The sequence below is a fragment of the Ochotona curzoniae genome, unplaced genomic scaffold (genome assembly GCF_017591425.1).
Source record: "Ochotona curzoniae isolate NIBS_2020 unplaced genomic scaffold, NIBS_Ocur_1.0 scaffold_4506, whole genome shotgun sequence".
Lineage (NCBI taxonomy): Eukaryota > Metazoa > Chordata > Mammalia > Lagomorpha > Ochotonidae > Ochotona > Ochotona curzoniae.
This window is the reverse complement of record NW_024467119.1, coordinates 30,889,118-30,916,609: the sequence shown is the minus strand read 5'-3', so window position 1 is coordinate 30,916,609 and position 27,492 is coordinate 30,889,118. Positions and strand designations below refer to the sequence as shown.

Here is a 27,492-nt window from a genome sequence, read left to right as displayed (position 1 = left end):
CCATGGGCACACAACACTAGCTTGTGGCCTTTCCTAACCCCTCCCAATCCACTTTTGGAACTGAACCATGTACAAAATCTCAGGCTCACTCCAACAGCCCCCAGTGCAAGTGCCCAGATCCCAGAGCTCATGGAAGAAAGCGAAGCTGCTGGCAGCTCAGGCTCTACAAAGGCAGAAGTAGAAAATCTTTTAACAGTCTAAATGATTGATGGGCGCTATTAGATACCTCAGATGTGACACTGGTAGAATGAGAGATTGGGGAGTCCTGGAAATAAAGCTGAATACTACTGCAATGAAACGAGAAATGTTTCCTGGGCCATGCCAAAATGGGGCAGTTGGTGCTAGATAATAATAACAGCTACTTATATTATGACATGTACTGTGCCTGGCTTTTTGATAAAAAACTTTGCTAGCTCTTCAAGTAGTCTATTCAGCCATTGATTGATGAAAACAAAACAAAACAAAAAAAACTAGTCTAGTGACATCAAGGGCTATATCCCAACTGTGAAAGAGATCACAGGGAATTGGAGTGCCCTTATAGGCCAAGAACTCTGAGGTCAACCATTTCCTATCGAATCTCCCACATGGGATGAAAGAAGCCCAGATCCTTCCTCACAGGATCTAATGTCATCGGAACAACACCCAGGAACCCTGAGCAGTCCTCAGAAACAGAACGACAGTAAACTTCCTTTGGGACTCAGAAGAGGAGCTTTCTATGGTCCTTATTTAGTTCCAACTTTGGTTCCGCACGCTCTCTTGCAATGACCACCAGGGTTGTGCTGGAGCCCCCAAAATTAGATCAGATAGACAGACAGAGACAAATAAGGAAAGCTTTAAACAGACAGGAAAAAGTCAGCTTGGACTCCCATATACCTTACTAGGTAGGACACAAAGATCAGTTACTCCTCACTAAGGCATTGAAAATTTCTCTGCACACCCCTCCTAAAATTGTTCTGCTCCTCAATCATTAACAAAGGGCTTCTTAGAGTTATAAACCTGTTTGGACTATCCCAAAACTCGTAAAGTTCAGCAAAATTCACACTTGAATACTATAAGCTGCTAAATATAAAAATGAAGATAGACAAGAGACAGCTGAATAGTACCCTACAACCAGTTTAAGGTTTATAGCAACCAGTTGTGTATATACTAAGTTGAGATGTCAATGAAGTAGTTACAGAATATGGTTAAGAATTTGCATTTTTGGGGGCCTGGCGTGATGGCGCAGTGGTTAAGGTCCTCGCCTTGCACGCCCAGGATCCCATATGGGTGCTGATTCTAATCCCGGCGGCCCCGCTTCCCATCCAGCTCCCTGCCTGTGCCCCGGGAAAGCAGTCAAGGACGGCCCAAAGTTTTGGGACCCTGCACCTGTGTGGGAGACCTGGAAGCGGCTCCTGGCTTCAGATTGGTGCAGCACCAGCCGTTGTGCTCACTTGGGGAGTGAATCATTGGACGGAAAGTCTTCCTCTCTGTCTCTTCTCTCTGTATATCTGCCTTTCCAATAAAAATAAAATAAATCTTTAAAAAAAAAAAGAACTTGCATTTTCTAACATATTGGTCACTCAATACCATGTCAATTAACCTCATGATGTTGTTAGTTTCCATGTTTCTTCCTTTCGTTGAAGATGTGTAGTGGCTTTTTGTAGGAGGGGATGATACTCTGCCAGCTCCACTTTCAGACCAAGGATGATCTCCCAATGAAACTGTTGAATTTATCTGGACAATAAGATGCTGGACTCCCTGCATGGTCCATGCCCGCAATGAAGGAATCATGGCTGGTTATGGAGTGTACTACTGTAACAATATGGAGGAATTCAATACGTGGGGAGGGCTCGGGGAGTCCCAGAGCCAATGAAACTGTGTCATAAAATGAAATAATAAAATAAAATAAAATATAATATAATAAAAAACCAAAAGCTAGACTAGTGATATGTTCTGAGTCCTGACTAATGAGTACCTAAGCCTCAGTAAATCCCTGCGTTTAGATTGTACTCATTCCTGTACTCTTGGAAATTGCCATGCTCACCAGAGGGCATTTCTGAAGCTCACCAATAATGCTTTTGCTTTCTCGTTTTAAAGTCTTTATTTCTGGTTTCTTAGAACTTGTACTGTTTAAATCTCTCTTCTAACTGGCTTAAAAGTATTTAATTTTTGAATCTTGAATGGCTTTCTATTTGTAAGGACAAAAAAGAGCCACTTCAAGGATGTGAAAAATGATATCTAATAGAATTTTACATGCCTCACACAATGTTTTCCCATGGTCATAGGTTATTGTCACTCTATATTGTTGCCCATGATGTCTTGTTGCCAATGATATTTCATAAGCAAAAGGAAGTTGCCCATGGGATCAAATTAGAGAAACTCCTTTGGATACCATACTTCCTCTTCATTTCCTCCTCATTTTTGGAGTTACTTGCTCTGTCTCATGCTCACCTCCTATGCCATCTCAACAGTACGCATTGGTTTTCCCTTCTGTTTCCACAGTCTACTGAGATCTCATTACCTCTGTTTCTCGAGATGAGAGGAAGGTCCATCTAGAGAAGAAGCAGTTGACCTAAGGACCAACATCACATGCTATGTTCACAAGCAATCAAGGTCAGCTACTCAAAATTTGTGTTTTCTATACCTAAGCCTATGAAATGAGCTCTTTCCCTCTCTGTAATCACTTGGTAAAGGACACTTCCTTTCTTTCATATCATTTTACTCTGCCGTTTTTGCTATAACACAAGCTTATCCCAAGACATACCTAAATATTTGGTTGCTATGTGGAGAAAATAGCGTTTAGGGAAATCATGCATCGCATTGAATGTTAATTTATAGTGAAATTACTGAATTAAATGTAAATAAAGTGATCTTATTAATGTGTGGTAAAATATTGAGATTTCAAGTGGCAAAAGAAAAGAAAATACATGTGTGTTAATTATGAAAATGTTCTCGTCAGGATTGGTGCTAGATGGAGCAGGTTAATGTAACACGCCTGCATCCTGTGTGGGAGTGCTTGGGGAACTCCCATAGTAAAGGCAAAGTATGAACATTGTTTAATAAAGCATATGTTCTGTTTGAATTCAATTGTGATATCCAAATTCAAGGGCTATTGGTAACACAACTGGGTCCCACCGCTTCCTCCCCACTGTGTACTCTACCCAATCTATGAGGCTTCAGAGAGGAACTGTGGACTCAGGCGACGATTGTGATTTCTGAAACAATCTATAGATGACGTCAGCTCTCCAATTGTTTATTTCCACTACTCTTTGAACCTCAGTTTCCCTGTCTATACAACTGACATAAAACATAGTATATCTATTTACTATAAATAAATAATACAGTCTTTTAGAGATTTGCCAAACACAAGTTGTTCTATAAAAGGATGGGAATGTTCTATGTTCTAGGAAGCATAGTGATCCCCAAACGACTCACTGGTTTGCTCATGACACCTGCAGGAGCTGTCATTTTATTTATCTCTTCAGTCTGCAGTTCTAGGTCTCAAGAAGGTACCTGTTAATCTACAAACAGGTCACATACCATCATCCATTAGACCATTTTAATGGTCTGTTTGTGATTGGTCATGGTGGAAAATATGTGTAATTGGCAGGAATGAAAAGTTATAAAAAAGAAGCAAACCAATACTTCATGAATGACCCTCATGAAATTATACTGAACAAAAGAAGTCAAACACATAGGAATCAAAGTTCACAACGTGCTGGAATGTACACATCTAAGAAGTGATCTCCAGACTTTGTGAGGTGATAAAAATGTTGCAGGTCTTCAAATAGTGCAGATTTTTCTAGAAAGATTTTACTGAAAATCTTAGCATTTACTCTATATAGATTATGCTTCAGAATATGAATTTTCTCATGCTGTGGCAATTATGTTTCATAATTCTTATATTTTGTGAGTGTGTGCTGAAGCATTTACAGATGAAAATATAGATGAAGAGCTTGGAATTGACTCAAAACATGAAAGTTGGTAGTGATACAGTGGTTTGCTTATAGCTGGGATGATAGCTCAGGCATCAAAAATTGTGCAACTTGGGTGATGCTCATGTGATAGTCCTTTATTTTGCCTTTCCACATTTCTGAACATTTCCCATCATCCACAAAGAGAAGGGGTCACTTAGTTCACCTCCTGATTTGCAAAACAGAAAACTGGGAAGAGGGGCACCTAACATGCTTACGGTATCAAGATCATAGCACAAACTGATTCCCACATTCAGCCTTCTTTTACTCATCCCAAGGAAACAAAACATGAGCATTGTGGAAAAGCTGCTTCTCAAAAGAACAGATGAAAAGTGTGAGGATGGATTTAAGCAATACAACTTGAGCTCCAGTTGCACACTTTCCCCACAGAACCTGTGTGTATCATTTATACCACCCATATCTATCTATCTATCTATCTATCTATCATCTCTCTATCGTATTTGTGTATTATGTCTAGAACCTATCATCTCTCCATCTTTGACACTAGAACTCTCTCTCTATACCTCTATCCCTTCCTTACTAATAACCATTCTCTTCTGTCCTGTGTGGTTTTAAATTGTGTTTGATAGGCTGAAATCAAATCAAATTAAATTAAATGTCCAGAATCCAAACGGAGTCAGAAAAACAAACCATGCAGCAAAAAAGCCTTGTTCGTTCCTTTGGCACTAAGACTTTGCGGGCTTGAAGAGCAAGGCCTGCCACTGGAGGGAGGGGCTAGGTTCTCTTTTGGTGCGATCCAGGAACAGTTGTTTTCCACAGGGCACTGACAGATGAAAATGCCTTAAGCGATGCAGAAATCAGCTGGGGCTCCCTGGTGTGTGTGTGTGTGTGTGTGTGTGTGTGTGTGTGTGTGTGTGTGTGTGTGTGTGTGTGTTGTCAGCTTGGAGGGCTGCGTGGACCACTCTGGATTTGCTTCCCAAATCATATCCTGGGATCTGGAAACGACTTGCCATTTCCACAGCGAAAAGCCTGAGGACTCATCATTTTCGACGGCTGGGAAATATTTATTGCTTGCTCTACAGATGGGCGGGGGAGGGGGCGCGGAATCAGCGTCTGGCAGCCGCTGATTGGTGGAAAAGAAAATGGTGAGAGTCGGGTGGGAAAAGGATTTGCCGAGTCCCTTCCAGCCTTCTCGACCTGTAACTCTTGCCAGGTAGACTCCAGCCTGCTCCAGGGATCCTTTCGGGGTCACCCGGGGTTAAGAGTGAGTGAAAACCTGGAGGATGTTGGAACAAAAGCGACCCTGCACGAGGCATCCCTCGGCGAAGTCCTTGGTGTCACCAGGCGAGGCTGACTCGGTGCAGGTGAAGGCGCTCCTGCTGCACCCCGAGTCTCCTCCCTCCATTCTCCCAAGCAGTATAGGCTTGGACGCCCACTTCTCGGTCCCCAGGGCCAAAGCTTGACTCCGCCGGGGTCTAGGATTTATCCGAGGAACCAGTGCAAAGGCGGAGACTGAGAAGGAGGGGGAGGAAAGAGGGAGCGACAGCAGCCCGAGCCTGAGGCGCTCCGTATCTCCGCAGGGTTCAGACGACCCTGACTGTGTGCTGAAGCGCAGCGCATCCCGCCTTCCTGCTTCCCAGTGGTGGTGGGCCGCTGCAGTTCCAAGGACCACCTGCCCCCGCCCCCTCCCCACCGAGCACGGGAGCCCAGAGCACGCGCTGGGAGCGCAGCAGGCGCGGGAGAGGGGCGGGGAGAGGCGCTGACAAATCAGCCGTGGGGGCGGTGAGTCGAGGAGATCTGGGAGCTAGAGGGGAGGAGGAGGTGGTGGTGGAGGAGGAGGAGGAGGAGGAACGGCGGGGCGACCAGAGGCCCAGGAGCGGGTCGACGGCGGAGCGACGTTTTTGCTGCAGCGGAGCCAGGTGTGTGCCGGCCCCAAATGGGACTCGAGACCCAGCCCCGCCCTGAGCCTGCCTCTCGTCCCCCTCTAGCCGTCTCTGGCGACCCCTGCTCTCTTCCTCTTCTATGGTGCGGGGCCCAGGGGCGGGGGCATATAAGGAAGGGGACCGGGGAGTGGCAATTCGACGACAGGTTTGCGCGCGTGCCTCTCACACCCCGCGCCTCCAGGGGTTGCGCTGACCGCAGCCTCCTAAGGGGACCTTTCGTATGGTGGTGCCACCTCCGCCCTTCCTGTGCGCTCTCGTCCCCACCCTATACCCAGTTAAATAATACTTGGGAATTGTTTAACGGGAACGGGGGGGGGGGGGGAAGGGAGCAATCAGGAGAAGAGGATTCGGGTGAGTACCTGTGGCTCTGAAAGGGCGTCTTTGGGAATACTGGAGAAAATCCAGAGTGAGGGGGCACGCCGCAGATGCGGGGAAGGGGATGCACCCCTTGACCGATGTGTCCGGGCTCGGCGGGGGTGCGAGCCGTTTGGGTGAACTTCATTAGACGACATTGACCCGACTTTCCCCTGCCTCCAACATGCCCCTCGCCTCCCCGAACTCTCGGAATACTGGGGACCAGCGACTTCTCTCCGGTGCGCTTTTATTTATCCATGTATTTTCCCTGCGGAAACGCAGGGTGCTGGATGGAGCTCAAGCTTCCAACTTTTCTTTTGCCTTAAACATCCCTCCAGGCACCTGTTCTCTGAGAAGTGACGCGGCAGCTTTGACCGCAGTAAATGAAGCCCAGAGAAGGCAAGTCAACAGGTAGTAAGGGGTTAACAAGTGCGGCGCGAGGTCTGCTGAGGGTGCCGGGATGCTGCTACTGCCTGTGGCGCCTGGCATGGGTGTGGATGCTCCTCGCGGGTACAGACCAGCGCGTGCTCCGGGTAGATAGCGGAAGGAGCTGGAGGGCTCTGGTGCAATCAGACAAGAGCCCCTGTGCGCCTTGGTTGGCTTGAGGTTCAGCCACTTGCTGAGTGCCTAGTGCCTTTCCTTTCCCTGAGATCCACCTGTTCATCCTCTTCTGGAATTCCTTTAAAGAATGCACCTGACCTGGACCTTCAGCTTCCCTCCTTTTCCTGCGGTCTTTCCTCTAAACCGGCTTTTCACTTACTTAGCGTGGGTCACCCTTGGCCCCTGGGAAGTTGAAGGAAGGACCCCAGGTATTCATGCAGCTGTGCTTTTGAGATGATGAGCAGCTCAGATGTACACCCTCATCAGCCTTTAGGCTGCCAGACCTGTTCCAGGGAGAGGGGGAAATTTCTAGAGCAAAAGCTTCAGGGGCTCAGGATTGGGGAGGAACATTGCTTTGTCTAGATGTATGAAGTGAGGAGTCACATCAAAGATTGTGCACACTTTGGGGGGATTTCTACTGATTTTTAATGTCTTTAAAAATGTTTTAGTTTTGTTTTTACCCTGTATGGCTTGAAGTTTGATTTCCGTTGCCCGGAAGTTCTCACTCAGTGTGTATTTTGTGTTTTTTTTCAGTGTGGTGTAGAGAAATTCCTTAACCATGGATGTCTTCATGAAGGGGCTTTCAAAGGCCAAGGAGGGAGTTGTCGCTGCTGCTGAGAAAACCAAGCAGGGTGTGGCAGAAGCTGCAGGAAAGACAAAAGAGGGTGTTCTCTATGTAGGTAGGTAAGCCCCAAATGTCATGTCAATATTTAACCCCGGTTCAAAGGATCAATACAAAAACACTGCCATTTCCCACTCGATTTGTTCTTGTGTCATCACATTTCAAAAGGATGGATTGAGTCAGAAGTACGTGTAGGTAGGTGAATGGGAAAGTGTACATTTGAGCCGACCTTGAAAAATGTAGCTAATTTTTGTTCTCCCTGATTATTAAATGTCACAGTAACACTTAAAACTTTTTAAAAAATTCTCTTTTTCAATGAAGGTTGGACTTTATCCAGAGGACAGTTTGCCAAACTGTCTTTATTGTAAAGTGAAAAATAGTCCTAAGAATCCAAGTCATTTGTGGGCTTTTGATTTCTTTTGTCATGTGAGTAACATTTACTAATTTGGTTGCGTGCTTGTTATGCATGAGATGTTGCTGCAGCCCAGTGCTGTGTGTGTGCCTCCAAAATGGGAAGAGGAGCTTCTGGGGTGCAGTCACTCATGGTGACAGCATGGGTCCAAGTGTTCAGGAAAGTGCTTGGACGCTGCTGCTAACATCTTCAGAATATTTCAGTAATTTATTCACCAAGTGGCATGCAGCAAATAATAATGCACTCGGTGCCTGCCCTTCCGCTTCCTTCTAAATTCCACTAAGAGCTTGAGGTTCTTTTCTGTATTTTGAACTGTGTTAAATTGGGTGTCATTTCACAAATTCCTTCAATTCCTTGGGGAACAAATGGACACACATACACATATCGCCCTGGAGGGTGCTTCAAATGCCTCATGGGAAATGGAATTAAAGGATGTTTATTTCACTGCCATTTTTTTTGAAATGTATGCATAAATGCATACATTTTTTCCCAGGAGACATTTTTGGAGAACTGTATGTACACACACATGCATGTGGGCCCATTTTTCCTCTGCTGTTTCTCCTCTGAGGTCTACTACGCTCTCAGGTGCCACAGGATGAGCAGTCAGGTGGAGGATGAGCATATTGCGTGGCCTGGCCTGGGTGACATGTTTACGGAGCCTGCCTCTGTGGAGTAAAAGAAAGCGCTACTGCTCTCACGTGTAGCTCATAAGAAAGGGTACACACTTCGTATGCCTTTAACGACTGCCTCTCCTTCAAGCTTGTCACTCATGTATCGCAGGCATTTTCTGTTTGTTGGCTTGATCTTCCCATAAATTAATTTCATTTTGCATCTTGTAATAGGTTTTCAGAAAATTTTTTGGAACAGGGTGCTATGAGATGAAAAAATGATAAATTAATTTCCAGTTTTTTTGTGAAAGGTGAATTTTATCCTTCGAGTTATAATATGTAGCACTGAAACAATGACATGAAGATTATCAGTATTTTTTTCCTTTTAGTTTTTCAGCTTTTGTAAGTACAACCTCATAACTATTTGATTACACCATAATTTGTATAGTTTAACGTGTTTTTTAAAGAAGCTAATATTCTCTCTAATCCTTTGTAATAAATTCAGCAACTACTGAATATTAGTTTTATACATTGTTCTTTCTAAGATAATCAACAAGTTTTAACATCTGTAACACTTGCTTGTTTTCATGGTTGATAATTGATTTTGGGCAAGTGAAATAATTTTATTTTTCAGAGATCAATTCAGGTGTTTGCTTTGAGGTGACTCATATATATTAACTTGTGTATGTATCAAATATTTGTTAAACCATTTTCAATATCCATTATGGTATTTAACACATGCTTTATGCTATAAATAGTTTATTAGCTATGTTCAGAACACTAACTGAAAGGCACCCATAGATTCAGAATGAAAACGATCATTTGAAGACACAACAGTGTTGCCCAGGGATTGACAAAATTTTTGTAAAGCATCAGATACAGTTCATACTCTGAATCAGCTTAGTGATGATCACATTTTTATTATTTATTTTACATAGAAGTCGTATTTATTTACTTGAAAGGCGGAGTGATATAGAGGAGTGGGGTTAAGAGACAAAGAGAATACCTTCTATCCATTGGTTCACTCCCCAAATAGTCATAATGCCTGGGGCTGGTCCAGATGCCAGAAATTCCATTAGCTTTCTCACATGGCTGGCAGTTGCTCCTGTGCTTGGCCATCTTTCACTGCTTTGTAAGCACATTAGCAGAGACCTGGATACAAAGTAGAGCAACAGGCTAGCACCATGGCTCACTGACTAAATCCTTAGGTTGCAAACACTGGGAATCCTAGTGGGTGCTGGTTTGTGTCCTGGCTTCTTCACTTCTTATACAGTTCCCTTCTTGTGATTTGGGAAACACTAGAGGATGGCCTAAGTCCTTGGGCCCCTACACCCATTTGCGAGACCCAGAAGAAGCTCCTGGCTTCAAGATGGCTCAGCTTTGGCCAGTGCAATCATTTGGGGAGTGAGCCAAAGCATGGAGGATCTTTGTCTTTCCTTCTCTCCATAAACATGATCTGCCTTGCCAATAAAATTAAATAAACCTTGAACAAATAAGCAGAGCAGTGGAAACTCAATCTGATGTGAGATGCTTTCCCCACCATAATATTTAGGTCATAATTATGTATGAGTACTTAAAATTGTATACAAATGTGAAACTAGAGAATAGGGCCAATACTTTGTTTCTAAAAATTTGATGCAGAAGTCAACTTCATAATACTCTTAGTTATAATAAACACTTGAATATCTATGCTTCATGTTTGGTGAATAACTAGGGCTCTGACCATGGTTAGTTGTTTTTGTTGTTGTTGTTGTCTTTTTTTTTTTTTTTTTGGCCAGTGTTCTCACCACAGTGACTGTGCTGAAACTTCATGGTTTTCCACAGTGTTTGAGAGTGCTCAGTCTTACTTGGTAATTTTAATTAAAAAGGATGCTACGTTTTCATTTTGCTTAAAAAATGCCTGTAATTATTTTGTTATAACATTATGTTATTTAAAAAAATGTATTTCCTTGGAAGAGGTAGAGGAGACAAAGGAAGGGAAGAGGGCGTGGGAAAGGGAGAGAGGGAGGGAAAGAGAAGGAGCGTGAAAGAGAAAGTGAGAGAGAAAGTGAAAGATCTTTCTCCCAGATGGCCACAATCCAGAGCCTGAAACTCTATACAAGTTTCCCATGCTGATGGGAGCAGCCCAAGGACTTGGGACATCTTCCATTCTTTCCCAGGTGTGTCAGCAGAGAAGTAGATTGGATATACAACTGCTGGGTTTAGAACTAGAACTGGTCAATGGTGGCCTGTGACAGCTTAGTCCACCGCGTTACAACAGCAACCCCAATTTCATGCATTTTTAAACAAATAATTGGTAATTACTTTGATATCCACACATAGATTTAAATTGTTCTCATTCTCAGCTTTATGCCTTTATTTCATTTATTCTTCTATTTCTCATTAGAACTGCATAAGTGATAGAATAGTTTTCAAATAAATCTCCAACCTATTGTTATTTTTCGGAAAATGCTGAATTTTCTGCTATTGTCTATACCTACAATGTCATGATATACTTAAATATCAGAAGTATGGATTGTGACTGTTGCTGAAGGACCGTACTATTGTAATAATATGGGAGAAAACAGTGGAGGAGAGGGTTTTGAGGACGGGGAAGGGCAATCCCTGAGTGTATGGAACTGTCTCATGAAAAATAAAAATTAGGAAAGTATGAATTATAATGAAAAAATCTGAGAGGTCATGAATAAATTTGCTAACAGTTTTAGCAATGTAGATAATTTTATGCAAATTTAATAATAGCCAAGATTTTTAGGCAGATAGTTTTTATTTCCTTTTGTTTATGTCTTGCCAGAGATCCAGTTCGAATGTTGTGTATAGCCCATGATGTATGTAACCTTAGGCAAGTGGTTAGTTGTTTGTTTTACTTTGATCTTGTCAAAAATGGGCATAAGGCACCTGTTTCAAGTAGATGTTATATGCATGAATTGAGATTTAAAAGGCCTTGTACATAGTAGGTGGCTGATGCATTCGGGTGCTTGTCTCCTTCCATCTCTTATTATATGTTTGCAGAATTAACAGATCTCTCTTGTGTCATATTTGTAAATATTCTTCAGTTTTGAAGTCAAAATAGTCTTGTTTTTGAGACTCATTGTTGTATCACCTTTCCCCACTGAAAGTTGTTATTCTAAAGTGGGAAACTAGGGGGAAGGGCATCATTCTGTGCTAGAATCTTAGCTGCAGAGACCCTCCTGTTGTACTGGCTTTCTGTTTGTTGTAGTGACAGGATTTCCTAACTTTAGTTGTTTTTCCCCTGAAACTATCATGTCAGATGCTTCTGTTGTGTTGAAAACTGGCAAGTCAGCAGCATAGGCCTCAGCTTATGTTTTTGAATTTGTTTTTACAGGTTCCAAAACCAAGGAAGGAGTGGTTCATGGTGTGACAACAGGTAAGCCCCTGAAAAGCTTGGGTCCATGGATGATACAGAAAATCCCTTGCAACCAGCATTGCTCAGCTTAGATCATCTAGAATGTAGTTGTAAGCATCCACTCTCACATGGAGACACATCCCATGAGATCCACAGTCTTGCAGTTTTGATCCAATTTGTTTATATATGGAATATTTTTGAACAAGCTCTTTTTATTGATAGAAAATGCATGTACAAAATGTAAAGATTAGCATTTTTCCAAGGAATTAAATGTCTGTTGAGAACATCAAACAATGGAGTCCTAAAGTATTGCAAATACGATATTTTCTTTATGATTGATAGTATGTTTCAGGAAATACTTGAAATGATGAGTAAATTACTATTTGCATCTCTGGCATGATCTTACCAATATTTAAAAAATATTAATAAGAAGATTGATAATAAAAAATATAACAGAAGAGAATATTAGTGATGATGAAAGTAAGATGAGATGAGGGTTTTAAGTTGCTGCAGGTTAACCAAGAATAACCAAAATTTAATAAGTTATGAGCCTATAAAGTTACTGTTGTTGAGATTCATGTTGGAAGTACAGCCTGCTCCCTGACAGCTGTGATGAATTAAGAAATATCATTAGAAATCTGATACATACGATTAGAATGTATTAAATAAAATGCTTCATCAAAGTATCATGTTCCGGTTAGTACATTATAAAGTAGAAATGGAGAAAGTGAAATTGGAATATTGACATAATTTTTCTACTATCAACATAAGCAGAAGTCAGATCTTTTTGGTTCAAATTCATACTTCTTACTTGCTGTGTGATTTTTCTTAGATTCTTGACCACTGTGTGTTTTAATTTTATCATCTGTAAAAGAATAAATGAGCTAGAAAACAATGTACAGTTTGATTTTGTTGCTTTTTCTTTTTATTAGTTTGTAGTGGACCTTTGTTGAACATTTTTATAGATGGTGAAAACTACACCTCATGTATGACTTTTTAAATGAATGCTTTTGACAAAAAAATGATGATGTAAGAAGAAACCAGAATTCTTTGCAACTGTTTGTTAAATGCTAATAATGTGCCTTTCATTTGCTTTGTTGCCAAATGATTATGTAAGACAGAACTAGGCAGGTAAATAGACTGTATTGCCTTGTTGGGACCTTCTACCAATGTGATATTTTTAAGCATGGTTTTTAAGAAGAACTAGCTAGTAGGTAGTGCCAGACTCTGCTTCTTGAAGAGGGCCAAGCTGGCTTGATGGTGTTGGTGTTGCATCTTGATCACTGAGGGAGAAATCTTAAGATTTAAAAAGTAGGTAAGGAAGTGGCACCTGCATACAAATTAAAGCATAGCTAATAGTGTTATCTACTGGATGAGATGGGTTATGAAGATAACTGTGGACATGTTAGAATTGTGGATTTTCTTTTTTTTCCAGAATGTTCCCATTGTTAAGTGTGTGTGTAAGAAGTATGTGTGAGGGTGGGTGAACATGGCAGAGGGTGGAAGCTGAGGCAGAAACAAGACAGCATTTTCAAAAACTGTTTCTGAAGGAATATGGTCCAAAAGCTTATGTTTCCATAGTTTTATCACTTAGAAAATTTTTGCATGCCATATCTTCTCTTTAGCATTGTAAAGAATCTATAGCAAAGGCATGTACAAGGTGCTGTGTTACCCAGAGTATTTTCAAATTTCTTTCACTACACATTCAAATTCCAAAAAATTATGAGAATTGCTGAGAAAAAAGGATATGAAGATAGAGGCATGTGTAGTTCTTGTGGTCATTGCACTGGTTAGACTGCCTAAAAATTAGTAAAATATCAAAAGGCCCTCATAAATAATCTGCTTGTAAGAAATCCAGTAAAGAAATCTGCTGCGATTAGTTATGTTTGTCTCATATGGTAGTTAAATAAATTACTTAATTACTTAGTTTGTTGAGTAAGGTTATTTAAACTCTTATTTATTTATTTATTTTAAATATTTATTTATTTTTATTGGAAAGGCAGATATACAGAGAGGAGGAAAGACAGAGAGGAAGATCTTCCATCTGATGGCTTACTCCGCAAGTGGCCATTGGCTGGAGCTGAGCCAATCTGAAGCCAGGAGCCAGGAGACTCTCCCAGGTCTCCCACGTGGGCATGGAGTCCCAAAGCTTTGGGATGTCCTCGACTGCTTTCCCAGGCCACAGAGATATAGCTGGATGGGAAGCGGGGCTGCCAGGATTGGAATCGGCACCCGTATAGGATCCCAGCACATTCAAGGCAAAGACTTTAGGCGCTTTGCTATTGTGCCGGGCCATAAATTCTTATTTATTTATATTAAGGAAAGAGAGAGACTGAGATTGTGACTTACTGACTCCTTGGATGCCCACAGTTGCTGGGACTGAGTGAGGCTGGAAGCCAGAGCATGGGACTCTGAGTTTCCATTGTGGGTGAAAGGGGCCCAGGTATTTGGTCCAATTTTCACTGTTTTTTTCCAGGCACATTAGCAAGGACCTAGATTGGAAGCAGAGGAGCTTGGCCTTGTAACCCAATCTCTTACACAGGATGCTGGCATCTCAGGTGGCAGCTTCATGGGCTGTGCCATAATATCAACTCCTATTCCTAATTATTGGTATTAAATAATATAAATGATCAAGAATAACAGCCTTAATCTGAGCAACTCAAAATAGTGTAGTGGATCTGGACAGACACACTGATGAGTAATCATGGTACAATGAGAAAGAAGTGTAGTAGAGGGATGTTTTAAATTGCATGAAATACCAGGAAGAGGAGCAAAGCACTTACTGGGAGAAGATGTTTTTAACATGGACATTTAACATGTGATATTTAAGTAGGGTTTTAACAAGGGAACTGAGTTAGCTGAGTAAACAAGAGTGGGATAAATATTTCTAGCCATATGGAGCTACAAGTATCAAAATGGAAAAGACAGGCACATTGGGTAAAACCTAACTGAGATAAAAATATTCAATTGGTTTGAAGTAGTGTATCCTTTTGACCCTAGTTAGAAGGTCTTTTCCCTTAAAAAATAAATGTCATTTTTTGATCCAAAATATGCCAAATTGAGTGTATCTTCTTAGCTTTTATTTTGTCAGTCATTAGAATATTGAACTGAGAAACAGTCTAAAAGACCTTCAAGGAACAAGATTCTTCAGGTACCTGCAGAACATTCCAGAGAAACCAGTGCTACAGGAATCATTGCCACCTGTGTACTTGGTCACTATGTAATATGTCTAAATTGTTAATCATTTGTAGTCATAAATTTTTGTGAGTTATAATTCTATCACAAGTATATGATATTTTATACTGGATAATTTATATGCATTAAAAACAACAGATTAAAGTTTCTATCTAAAGGATTATCTAGTTTTTGTAAAATTCATGAAGAGCGGAGGAACAGTGAGCCTATAAAACATCAAAATCTTTTTTCTTTTCTTGGAGATTTATAACAAGAGAATGTTCATTTCAGGCAAAATTTTCTGTTCATGTTCTTAAAAAAGAAAAAAAATGACAACTTGAGATACATAATTCACCATTTCTAAAAGATCAACACTCCACAAATGTTTAAAAACATAAATTTTCCAGTACAGCTTTTCACTGGCATTTAAATTGAACTTTGAATTGTAAATAGCTGTTACTCCTTCAGAGATATTAGCATTTTCAATGGCAGTGAGTCACTAGGTAAACCTGTACAACTCTGGCTGCAGGCTGACTTAGACTGTGTTGCTGCTTCACCCTTCCCTGTGCTGGCTGAGCGAAAGAATCCTGACAGACCACCTTAGCTTCCAGGACTTAGCTAGGCTACTTGAAAACAAATTGCTTTGTTCACACCATTTAACTGTTGACCTCCCAAACTGGTGAGCTGAGATCTGTGCAAGAAGTAAGTGAGGTGCATGCACAGGTGACAGGATGCAAGCGAGGCTCAATAGGAGGGTGTAACGAACATGCAACATGAAAACAGGTCCTTGTCTGTTTGTGGGAATGCCTAATGAATGAAATTCCTCAAAACTCCCAGTTCTGGAGGTTACATGGCGGGGTGGGAAGCAAACCAAGAATGAGATTGTGGAACAAAAAGAAAAGAAAAGAGGACAGCTATTCTGTAGACATAGTCAAAAGATGCAGGTCCTAAGGCTTGTGGGCATGGATTGTTACAAGGTTTGGATAAAAAGGGGTGGTCTTATTTCTGTATCAAGTTATTAACAGTGCATAATCTTTTACCTTTTGCTGCTTTTGTGTGGAGCTCCTTAATTAATTGGAACTAATATTTACAGTATCATTTCTACATTTTTAATTGGTTTTAGAGAATCTACTGAATTATTGTGTCATATTTTATTGTATGTAGTGAATTGCATGTTGAATTGTATTAATATTGAATATAACTGTTTTCTTAAAGTATTAACTTAATATTAAATAATATTAACTTAAATATTTGTTCTCATAGAAATTCTTAAAAGTCAATCTTATTAAGAATCCTTCTGTTTCATACCTGAAACTCTGCAGAAGAATCAAAATTCTTTCATAATCATTCCTTATGCCATTGTTCATTTTGATAGTAACATGTATGAGCACATAAGCAATTTGAGTGTCTCTTGATCTTGGGTTTTTTTATTATGGTATGTTTGCATATACATAATGAGGTATTTGGGGAATAAGTCCCAAGTCTACACAAATTCAGTTGAGTTTTAATATATATTATATGAATAGCCTGAAAGCATGTTTATTCAGAATTTTCTTAAAAGATCTACTTACTTATTTGAAAGGCAGAATAATACAGAGAGAGAAAGTGAAATAGAAAGATTTTCCATCCACTGGTTCGCTACACAAATAGCTGCCATGGCTGGGGCTGGACCCAGCAGAAACCAGGAGGTTTTTTGAGGTCTCCCATGTGGGTGAAATTTTATGCTATTTTCCCCGGGGCATTAGCAGGGAGCAGGACCAGAAGTGGAGTAACTGAGACTAGACCTAGTGCCACTATGTTATGCTGGTGCTGCAGGCAGTGACTTAATGCCACAGCATTGGCTGCTTTAAACAGTGTTGTAAATATTTTTGTACATGATACAAAGTTCAATTGCATGGGATTACCCCACCTCCCCTTGTGTCATCATGTTAACACGTAGAGTGTTTCAGAGTTAGGGTTTCGGATTTATGTTTTTAGGTTAGTAATGTTCAACCTGTCAGTAGAATGTGTCATGCTGCCCAAAAGTCTGTGAGAATGAACTTGTTAATTTCGATCAATGAATTGACAATGAAATTTTTGAAATAAAGAAATACAATTTTTTTTTTTGCTGAGTCTGAATCAACTGAAACTGAGTCTGGAAGTACTGCTTTCTATAATTTTCCTCAAAATAAGTTAAACCCAGATTGCTATGGCTCTGCATCTTGCATTAAACAAGAAAGACCTTCTACTACCTGTGTGATTCTAACAGAATGTCTTAGTGAAAATGCAGAGTGTAGTTAATCCACTCTCACTGTGTCTCCCTTTGAAAGCTTGGTACGTACTATTTGCTGTATCCTCTTGATTGTTTAAGGCTTGCGTAAATACATGATGTGTGGAGGCTATTAATACAAGTGGAATTCTGTTAAGTTGCTGTCACCCCAACATCCTTTCATTTGCTGTTGCTCTTGATGTATCCCAGTGGCTGAGAAGACCAAAGAGCAAGTGACCAATGTTGGTGGAGCAGTGGTGACTGGTGTGACAGCAGTTGCCCAGAAGACAGTGGAAGGAGCTGGGAACATCGCAGCAGCCACTGGCTTTGTTAAAAAGGACCAGCAGGGCAAGGTATGTTAAATTTTATACTGTTTGTTATAATATTGTAGGATCACAGTCATTTTCAAATGAGGAAAAAGATAAAAATATGGTGACTACCATGGCAGAGTGCTGCCTGAGCCTTTTCTCATAGAAATGTACCATCATTATATGAATTTTGTCTTTGTGGCTTTAACCTAAACAAACGCATTGCAAATTGTTTCAACATGACTGTTTTCAGTTTCTGGAAGAAAGTTAATGCGATGAATGATGTGGTAAATGCCACAAGGAACAGTGACATTTCAGAAAGAATGATTGCTTTTATGTTAACTCTGAATCTTGGACATTCTCTTTGTCAGAATGACAAATATGGAATAACAGATCTCTTTGTGTCTAATCTCTGTTTTCCCAAAATGAAGCTCTTTTAGTCATACTTGATTTCTTTATGACATCATCTGGTAAATGGCATATTTGCATGTCACAGAACAGTTCCTACAAATATGTGTTTGTGGGAGTGGAGTGACCCGAAGTGCATGCTACAGAAACTATAGTTCTGAGGTGATTGTTATTTTCGTGGGAGAATTTTGACTTTGCATTTCTTAAGAAATATAGGACTCTGGTAAGATTATGTAAAAGGTCTTAATCTTTTTTTTGAAACATACAAGTGATAGACTGTGAGATGTCCTTTGGAAGATGAAATTTGATGAATTCTGTGACCACAAGGGACAGATCATTTTTGCTTTGGCTGTGTCACAATGGTCTCTGTGCTGTTCTTAGACTGGATTAAGCCCTGTCTTTTTGCCTTATCTCCTCTTTGCTGGGAAGCTCTTCCCCAGAGCAGTGGATATCTATCTTCTCTTCATTTGTTGTCTCAGATCTTTGCTAAATGACTTCTGGTGAGGACTGCTCTGCCCTGCCTGAAATAGTAATCTTTTCATCTCCTGTAGTATTTCCCATCTCTCTACCATCTCCTCACAAGTGGTTTTCACCTTTAAAAATAATCTGTATTATGCTAATTGTTTATGGATGTTGTTAATTTTGTTTTTCCCTTCTGAATATAAGCATTCTGAGAATGGAGTGTATTTATTTTGTTTGTTGGTTTTTTTACAACATAAGTTCTTGTAGAGCTCCCAAGAGATGTGGTAAATAAAGAATTAGATAAAGTAATTAAGAAAATAAGGACTAGAGTTGATTTTGTTATGATTTTGAGTCTTTCATAATCCTTGGAAAAGTTTAAGAACAGTGGCTATTCAAGTTTCTGAGAGCTATAACCAAACTGGTTTTGGAATGGATGTTCTGAAAACTGGGAAAAAAAATCTTAGTTTTTTGAAGGATGTTCTGAGTTTTCCCTCACTCATGTTATCCTAATTAGCAAGCCTACCTTGATGACTCATTAAAATAGAACTAGAAAACTGTAGTAGATTTTACTTGACTGTATGTACTTACATGGTTTTGGCACATTTCTTGTTCATTATGAAAAGCTGAATCTGGGCATCCAGTGTACCTCCTTCAGTCAATACTTGAATTGGTGCTTCTTTCCTCATGATGAGAATCTGTGCTGACATGCCTTTCAGATAATCTTATTTATGCCAATAAGTGTATTCTGTTTGAAATTATAGTTTTGTTACATTTAAGAAGTCTGGGCAGATCTCAGATATTAGCACAGAGTTAATTAGCATATTTTGATCCACTTTTAGAGAAGCTACTAAAAGTTATGGATTCTTTACTTAGAAAAATGAATACACACATACACTACAGGTGGTAGAAGAATGTCCATTGAAGGAACGCATGTTTACATCCTATGGCTTACAGCAATCCCCAGGTAGTAGAGATGATGAGAATGAAATCCACAAAGGAAATAAGGTTGCACTGTCAGTTGGAGTAGACTAGAAACTGTGGGTGATATTTTATCTATTATATCACTTCCCCAGTGACTTCCTCGGAATTTAACTTGCTTTGCATCATTATGAATTGAGTTGAGGAAAGGCAAAATTAACTGGAGAATTTCATTGCTTTGGATTCTAAAGAAGCATGGGACACATGTTACATTGTTTTGTGTCCCCATTCAAGACATATCCTAAATAGCCAACAAAACGTTAAGAGTGTTTTCTTCTTTGGTAAAATTGAGTTTGCTTGTTTCTAAAAACTACTGGTAATTAGTTTAATATTTTAGAACAAAATGAGCCATTTGGAGATATTTCTAAGAATTTCTCATATGAAAATGAAGCCATAAACCCTAGAAATTGTACCAAGGTTGAAGGAGAAAACACATACTGGAAGTTAAAGTGGGTTGTCTTCATGTCCTACTTAGTTAACGGGCTGGGTGACCTTTTCCAGATCTCATAGGTGCCTTTTTAGAAAGCCTAGCTTAGGAATAGTTCTGAGTTTCTACAACAATTCAAGTAGCATTCCAAAAATTGCCTATAATTATGAACATATCTATGGGGTGCCAAAAATCTAGAAGGCTAAAATTAAATTACTGAAATTGTTCATTATAAAATTTGAAATAGTTTAATCTTTCAGACTCTGATAAAAATGATTCTTGTGGATAGCAGTGAGCTTTTCTTACATTTTTATTTGGTTATTATTGAAACCATTGAGGCAATCATTTATCATTCAAGAAATGATTACTCATAATGAGCTAGAAATGTGGAGAAGGGCTGCTAGATCCCTGGTTTCTGGGAATCTGTGTCACTTCCTTGGTAGCTGGTGTGTGTCTTCAGGATCAGAAACGTGAGACAAGTGATGCTGTCAGTTTTCACCCTTCATTCCTCAGTGAGGACATTTGGATGGCTGAAAAGGGGACAAAGTTCCCGCCTACATCCCTCCCTCTGTTGCTTCTCTGTATGCTTTCTTGTTTTGTTTATTTTGTTTGAAACCAAGAGTTCCAATAATGTTGTTTTTCTGTTAAGTGCATCTCTTTGTGGCATGATTGATTTGGTGTATTCTAATTTTGATATTGACAGAGGTGTCACCATAGCTATTTAATTTTCTTTCTTTTATTAAATGTAATTGCAGTGATGTGATAAATAAAACTTGTATATATGTCATTAAAACATTTTAAAATAAGACATGTATGATGTCTACTGTGATGTTTTAATATTTGTATACTTTGTGAAATGATGACAACAATCACAACGTTACCTTGCATAGCTGTCTGTTATGGTGAAATTTAAGAGACACTCTTAGCAAATTGTGGATTGTGTGGTATAAAGTATTATTAACTGTTGGTACCATGCCATGTCTCCAGAGCATATTTATTTTTAATAATTAAAATTCTGTATCTCTTGACCTACAACTCCCCTTTCTATTCCTCAATCTGTGATGATAACTTCCTTGATAATAGCTATTCCACTTTTGCTTACTGCAAATTTGAGTAATACTGATTCTACCAGGTAGAGTGATCATGCAATACTCGCCTTTGCATGGCCAACTTATGTTTGTGCAACATCTTCAAGGTTGATCCATGTTGCTGTTTCCTTCTTTGTAAGGCTGAATGATATTCTCTATGTGTACCTACCGCATTTTATTTAGGCATTTATGTTTTGATTGACACGTGGGTTTGTCCCCAGTCTTGGCTGTTACAAATAATGCTACAGTGGACATAGGCATGCAAATCACTCATCATGATAGTGGTATTATTTTCTTAGGGTATAGGCCTAATTATGGAATTGCTGATGATAAGGTAGTCCTTTTTAAAAAGATATTCTGAGGAATCTATGCAATTTTGCGTTATAGCTATATCAGTTGACATTCTTAGCAGCAGATAGCAAGGGATGTGTTTCTTCCACATTAGGATATCTCATACTTTTTTGTCTTTGATAATAGCTATGATAATTACAAGATACAAGGTGCTATCTCCTTGTGATTTTGATTGGCATTTGCCTGTGACTATGTCATTTCTTTTTCAAGATTTTATTTATTTTTGTTGGAAAGACAGATTTACAGAGAGAAGGAGAAACAGAGAGAAAGATCTTCCATCCTCTGGTTCACTACTCAAGTGGTGGCAATGGCCATAACTGAGCTGACCCAATGCCAGGAGTCAGGAGCTTCTTCCAGGTCTACCACGCAGGTGTAGAATCCCAAAGGCCTTAGGCTGTTCTCTACTGCTTTCCAAGGCCACATGCAGGGAGCTGGATGGGAAATGGAGCAGCTGAGATACAAACCAGGGCCCATATGAGATTGCCTGCACTTCTATTACTATTCACAGGAAAAGCATCATTTTCCAGAGCATTGACAGAAAGATATTCTGTGTCTTCATCTAGGATTATGATTTAACTTATGATATATTTTCAGGTGATTTTTGGTATCTCTTACAAAATACAAGTCTAATTTTGCCTGTCTTTTGTGTTCATACCTTTTTTCCAATACCATGTATAGAAGAAACTATCCTTTCCCCATTTTGTGTTTTTGGTATCTGTAACAAATTGTAAATCTATGTACTTATTGTTGCATTTTTCCATTCAGTTTCATTGATCTTTAGGTCTGCTTTTATGTTGGTACATGCTGTTTTGTTTCCACCAGTCAGTTATGATAACAGCTGATAGCTGCTGGGCAAGCTCATTTGTGCTCTTTTGGAATCTTCTGCTTCAGCTCTTCTGGATTCCATGACTTCTAGCATTGCTTTTTCTATTTCTGGGGAAAATGTTACTGGTATTTTAAAAGAGATTGCATTGTGTCTCTGGATCTTCTTGAACACTGGACAATTTGAAAATACTCTTTTGATTAAGAATATCTTTCCATTGATTTGTTTCCTCAAGTTGTTAGAGTTGATATTTTTAATTGTACAGATGTTTCACATCCTTTGTTAACTTTATTCTTTTTCAAAGGCCACTGCATTTTATTGGTTTATTGGATTGTTGGTTTCTCTGTGGATAGTGTTTGTAAAAAACACCACTGATTTTTTTATGTTGCTCTTGAATTCTGTGACCTTACTGAGTTTGTTTATAAAATTTCTGTTTTTAATGCAGTCATTAAGGCTTTTAGTCACAGCAAATGTTGACATCTGCCAGCATAGACAAATGTGATTTTTACTTTGGAATTTAGATGTGCATTGCTTCTTTTCTTGTCTAATTGTTCTGGTTAGGAGTTCTAGTCTATTGTTGAATAGTTGTGACAAGAATGGGCAATGCATTGTTCCTGATTTTATGAATATTATGTGAGCTGTCACTTGGGATTTTTTTATGTTGAGTTATATTTTTTCCACTTTTGTTGAGAATCTTGATATGAAAATGTTGGGTTTTGTCAAATTCTGATTTGCAACTATTGATATAATTATTTGATTGCAATAGTAAGTTCTTATCAATTAATATCTACTTTAAATGTAAATTATTAAGTGTATTTAATTGTTACACAACTTGGCACATCCTCACCGCTTATCTAAATGCCTGACTTAGGTCCTGTTTCCACTTTTTTCTTATACTTATGTTTATTGGAAAGGCAAATTTACAGAGAGAAAGAGAAAGGGTGGCCTGTTCTACGGAAGACCCTAGTTACCATTTTATAGACCTCAGTGGCCCGCAGTGGCCTCTCTCCAGCCTGTTTGTAGTTTGATCTATAGTGGTGGTGGAGGGGAATGGTATCATGCTGGTGGGAGGAAGGGGCTGTGGCAGGGTGGCAGTATGCATGGCTGCTGCCATCGCCCCTGCTCTCACTGGCTGTGGTGTGGTAGGACAAGAGGCTCAACAACTTTTGTATTTAATACACCACAGTAGCAGATCTGTTCAATAGTTTTAACTGCACATGAAAGAAGTTAATTGGTCATACTGCTCATTTCTCAAAATCTTACTCATTTGATAGGCAAAATAGAAATAGGCTAAAGATGCATAGACAGAGATTCCAAATTCAACTTAATGGTGATGTTGCATGGATAAAATTGTATTGCTTCTTGTACCATGAATTTTGTACCAAGTGAATATCTTGAGTCAAAGTTGTTCTGTAGTGCTACTCTGTTTACGATATAGAGCTAATCACCTCAGTGCTTTACATGTAGCTGTTCCTCAAATAAAACCTTGCTGAACAAATGGCATGCCTTTAATACCATCTGGAATGCCCTAGGAGAGTAGGATACATTGTTTTTTGTTAAGTTTATAATTTTCGGAGTTGAGAGTCCTGAATAAACTATGAATGCACTGCCTGACAAATAACACAGCAGCTGGCTTCATTATCCTGTCCCAGTTACTCATTGATGTATCTCGATGGTGCTTAATAGTTTTTGTGCAAGAAATAAGTTTGAATTATATACTTAATGAAGCCTTAGATGCTTCAAAGATTCAGATCCAGTGGTGTTGTTTATTCATCTTCTGCTTCAAAATGAAGTTCCTAAATCAGGCCATTTTAGAAAAATTAGATTGATAGATCTGTGAACATCTCTCAAGATTTTGATTTTAAATGGCAAAAAAACATATATTCCATCACTTTGCCTTAATTAGTAATAAACATATTTAAGTGGTTGCTGGATGAATAAAAGAAAAATGTGATAAAATACTTGGCTTGACTTTCTGATATGTAGAATTTAAGCATCCTTATACTTATTTTCTCTGACTTACCAGGACTGTCATGTGTAGCTTCATGCAACTTGATTCTTGAATTAATATGTGAAAGTTAGGTGTTTGCTGATGAAATGATTTATGAGACAGGTGCTGCCATCAGCTGAATCCTCTACTAATGAATCCACAAACAAACCATGGGTGGCAGGATAACTTCCACATTTATTTGAAGAATCACACACAGATCAGAGATGTGAACTCAGTATTTTAAAAATAAGGTCATCACAAGAATTGTCAGGATTAGGAACATATTTTAATTTACAGTAAAATTTTTCATAAAATGTTTAATAGTATTTGATATAATACACTGTCTCAGTTACTCGAAGTTTGAATTATGTCTGTACTTGACCTCAGATGGTAACAAACTTAAGATAGATTTACTGCAAGTAAATTTAAAAATTCATGGAGCAATGAATTTGTGGTTTAGAGGAGTATGCTTTTAGTGTAATGTCATCTTATTACAAGCATGATGTGTTGATTAAAGAAAACTCCCAAGAAACTTAATTGATTTCTTGCAAAGATATATAATCAACAACATTTCACAGTGTGGTGTATAAAAATCGACATTTTGAACACATATGGAAATTGACTAATGGTGTATAAAATCTCTTCACTTAAAAATGCATCCAGCTACAGCCTTCTTGGTGACAATATTGGGTTCCTGATAGATGGATCAAGAATCTCAGTGAGCCAATGCTTACTGATTAATATCTTACACGATTCCATTGGGGAAGTACACGATAATTACACATAAGGTTGTTTGGAAAATGTGCTGACATTTATGGTTGCAGTAAATTCAATATCTCTTAGTGTTTTATGGAGAACTTTGTGTGGCAGACACTCACCTATGGGAAACAATTGCATAGTCCTGACTTCACAAATGTGCAGTCTAGTCAGGGGGACTATTCCATTTAACCCTGTGGAAGCATCTGTGGTCTTTGGGAACAATAAGTAGTAGAAACAGTTACAGATCCATCCCAGGGGGAAAAGACTGCAGTCAACAAATCTTATGTTTATTTAGTAAATATTATTCTCAATAAATGTTATGCTTTCAATTATGTCTTTGTCAGTAGGCTGTGAAGGTGCCTCACATACTTTAAGATGGCAGCCATGATAGCTTACCTGCTTAGATATAGATAGGCACATATAAAGCATTGCACCTTACTCCTAGAAGCCCTATGGAATCACCTGGAAGAATTTCAACTCCTCAATGCAGATCTGATTAAAAATCCAGTTTCAGAGATCTGTTCATGGTGATCCTTTTGCTTGTTACAGAAATAAAGGGTGAGTGTGACAGAAGAGCTTCAAAGCACAACAGATTTAAATCATATCTGTGCAATTTGCTCTTCATAAATGCTGACCATACACTAAACTTGTTCAGAATACAGTGTGACAGTGATGATCACACTTCTGGGAGCTCAACTTCATGTACAGGAGCTAACATCTATTCTTCAAGTCTTTTTTATGTAAATATGGCATGATATTTTGATGATGTTTAATCAGATTTTATTATTTGGAGAATTATTGTATACTGGTGGTTTTTAAAATTTACTTTCTAGTGTATGTGGTTAAGGTAGAATTTTGATACGTGTACCTTGATCCATATAAAGACAGTAAAATGATTCCCACCACCAAGCACATTTACATCCTATTGTCTCATAATGTTTTTATTCTCTATAATTTGTATATTATATAATTTATAGCATTATATAATATATTGCACATTATATATTAATATAAGTTATAATTTTTTATGCTTAGGTAAGAATACCAAAACTCTAACCTCTAAGTAAGTCACCAAACACAACATAATATTATTAGTTAATTCTTACATCAAATTTCTAATTTAATTCAATCATATACAATTTAGCTGACTCCTTCTGTTCTTTTCTATCTCTATTACAAACTGTTATTTTCATGTTTTAATTAAAACTTGGAAAAGTAGCTTTTATATGGTTAGGTGAGAGGCATAAAACAAAATCTATTTTCATGTGCAGAATTATCCAAAACTTCAATGATATACTTGTTTGTTACCCAAAAGTAAGAAAAATATGATATTTTTGTCCCTTCATATGCAGACTGTTAATTTTCTTTTTTAGTTTTCATGGAGACAGCAATGGTGGTGCTTGATTTATCATGATAAAATATTGGAAAAACAGATGGTTCTCAAAATATTAAAAGTACACAAAAATCTAGGACGAAATATGTTTAGTTGATAGTTGAGGGAACAGAAATAAGGTTAAAAAACAAGATGCCAATTATGTTTTGCATGCAAATGTGTAATTATGGGAACTACAGTCAATTATACATCTCATTAGCCTATTCGTTCTTCTACAAGAAGAAAATTAATAGTTTATTCACTTAAATATGAGGTCAGTCTTTATGAAGAATTTTATGGAAATTTTTAGCAACATTTGAGTTCCTGAGTTATAGCAATATCCCTCCTTACATGCTTGAAATCACTGGAACAGATAGTTATGAAAATTCCAAATGCAGTGTTTATTTTTGACTTAGGACCGCTGTGTATACAGTATATATATAAAGACCAAGGAGCTGGAAATTATTTGCTGCATACATAAATGAGTAGATGAATAAGTGAATAAAAATAAAAGACAGAAGATACATTTATCTGTTAGACTATAGATTATATTTTTTATTTAAAACATGATTAACACAATAAAAAATTATTCCTACTAAATACACACAACTACTATTATAGTAGTAGTACTTCCAAAGTGTTCTTGGAAAGAGAAATTAGCTTCTGCTGGAGTTTGAGACAAAGCCAATCACAACTGTGCTAGTTTACCCTTCATCCCTTGTGTGGCCTACAGTGATGGCCAGTTGGCGTTTCCCTTCACATTGGATCCCTGCTTCACCTGCATCCTTTAATTTGGTTGAACATGAGGAAAATCATAGGGTGGTAGAGGGGCATGGACTTTCTGTGAAGGACATGAAGTCAGCCTTGTCCCACTTTCTGTATGACGAATGGTGTCATCTCATTTCAGAATAGTTTTCTCTGATGAATTCAGTGAGTTCAGAATTTTGAAGTCTGTGTTTGATGGTTTGAATTTTAGACTAGTTAATTCTGTTACTCATTGCCAGACCACTGGCAACTCATTTAACTCTTTAACTAAGGCTTCTTATCTGTAGCGGGTCAGCCACCTGCTCTGGGCATGAAGGTGATGAGAAAATGCACATGAGAGATAAGAAATAAGCTGTAATGCATTATACATTGATAACATGTTTGCTAAGAAAAGGTAGCACTTTCTCTAAGAGCTGAGTTACATATAGTGGATAATTATAGAAGGCCTGACTCATTTTGTTTCAGGTTCGGTGATATTAAATAAGTAAATAGTGTTAATGCAGAGGAGTGGTTTCATCGAAT

The 27,492-nt window shown here is 38.7% G+C and overlaps 1 protein-coding gene across 9 annotated transcripts in view; it reads left to right on the top strand.

Annotated features, from left to right (window-relative positions):
- The first annotated feature begins 5,713 nt into the window (after positions 1–5,713).
- Positions 5,714–27,492, top strand: part of SNCA (synuclein alpha) — a 91,025-nt gene continuing 69,246 nt past the window's right edge. For 4 of the 9 annotated variants that reach the window (XM_040967516.1, XM_040967515.1, XM_040967514.1 and 1 more), the window contains exons 1-4: positions 5,714–5,833; positions 7,346–7,491; positions 11,797–11,838; positions 17,450–17,592. In XM_040967516.1, coding sequence (XP_040823450.1) covers positions 7,371–7,491; positions 11,797–11,838; positions 17,450–17,592 — 306 coding nt within the window. In that variant the 5' untranslated portion in view covers positions 5,714–5,833; positions 7,346–7,370. Of the gene's footprint in view, positions 5,834–5,978; positions 6,003–6,549; positions 6,623–6,999; positions 7,021–7,345; positions 7,492–11,796; positions 11,839–17,449; positions 17,593–27,492 lie in introns of those variants that run through there. The other 5 variants (XM_040967508.1, XM_040967507.1, XM_040967509.1 and 2 more) reach the window with 5 other exon arrangements.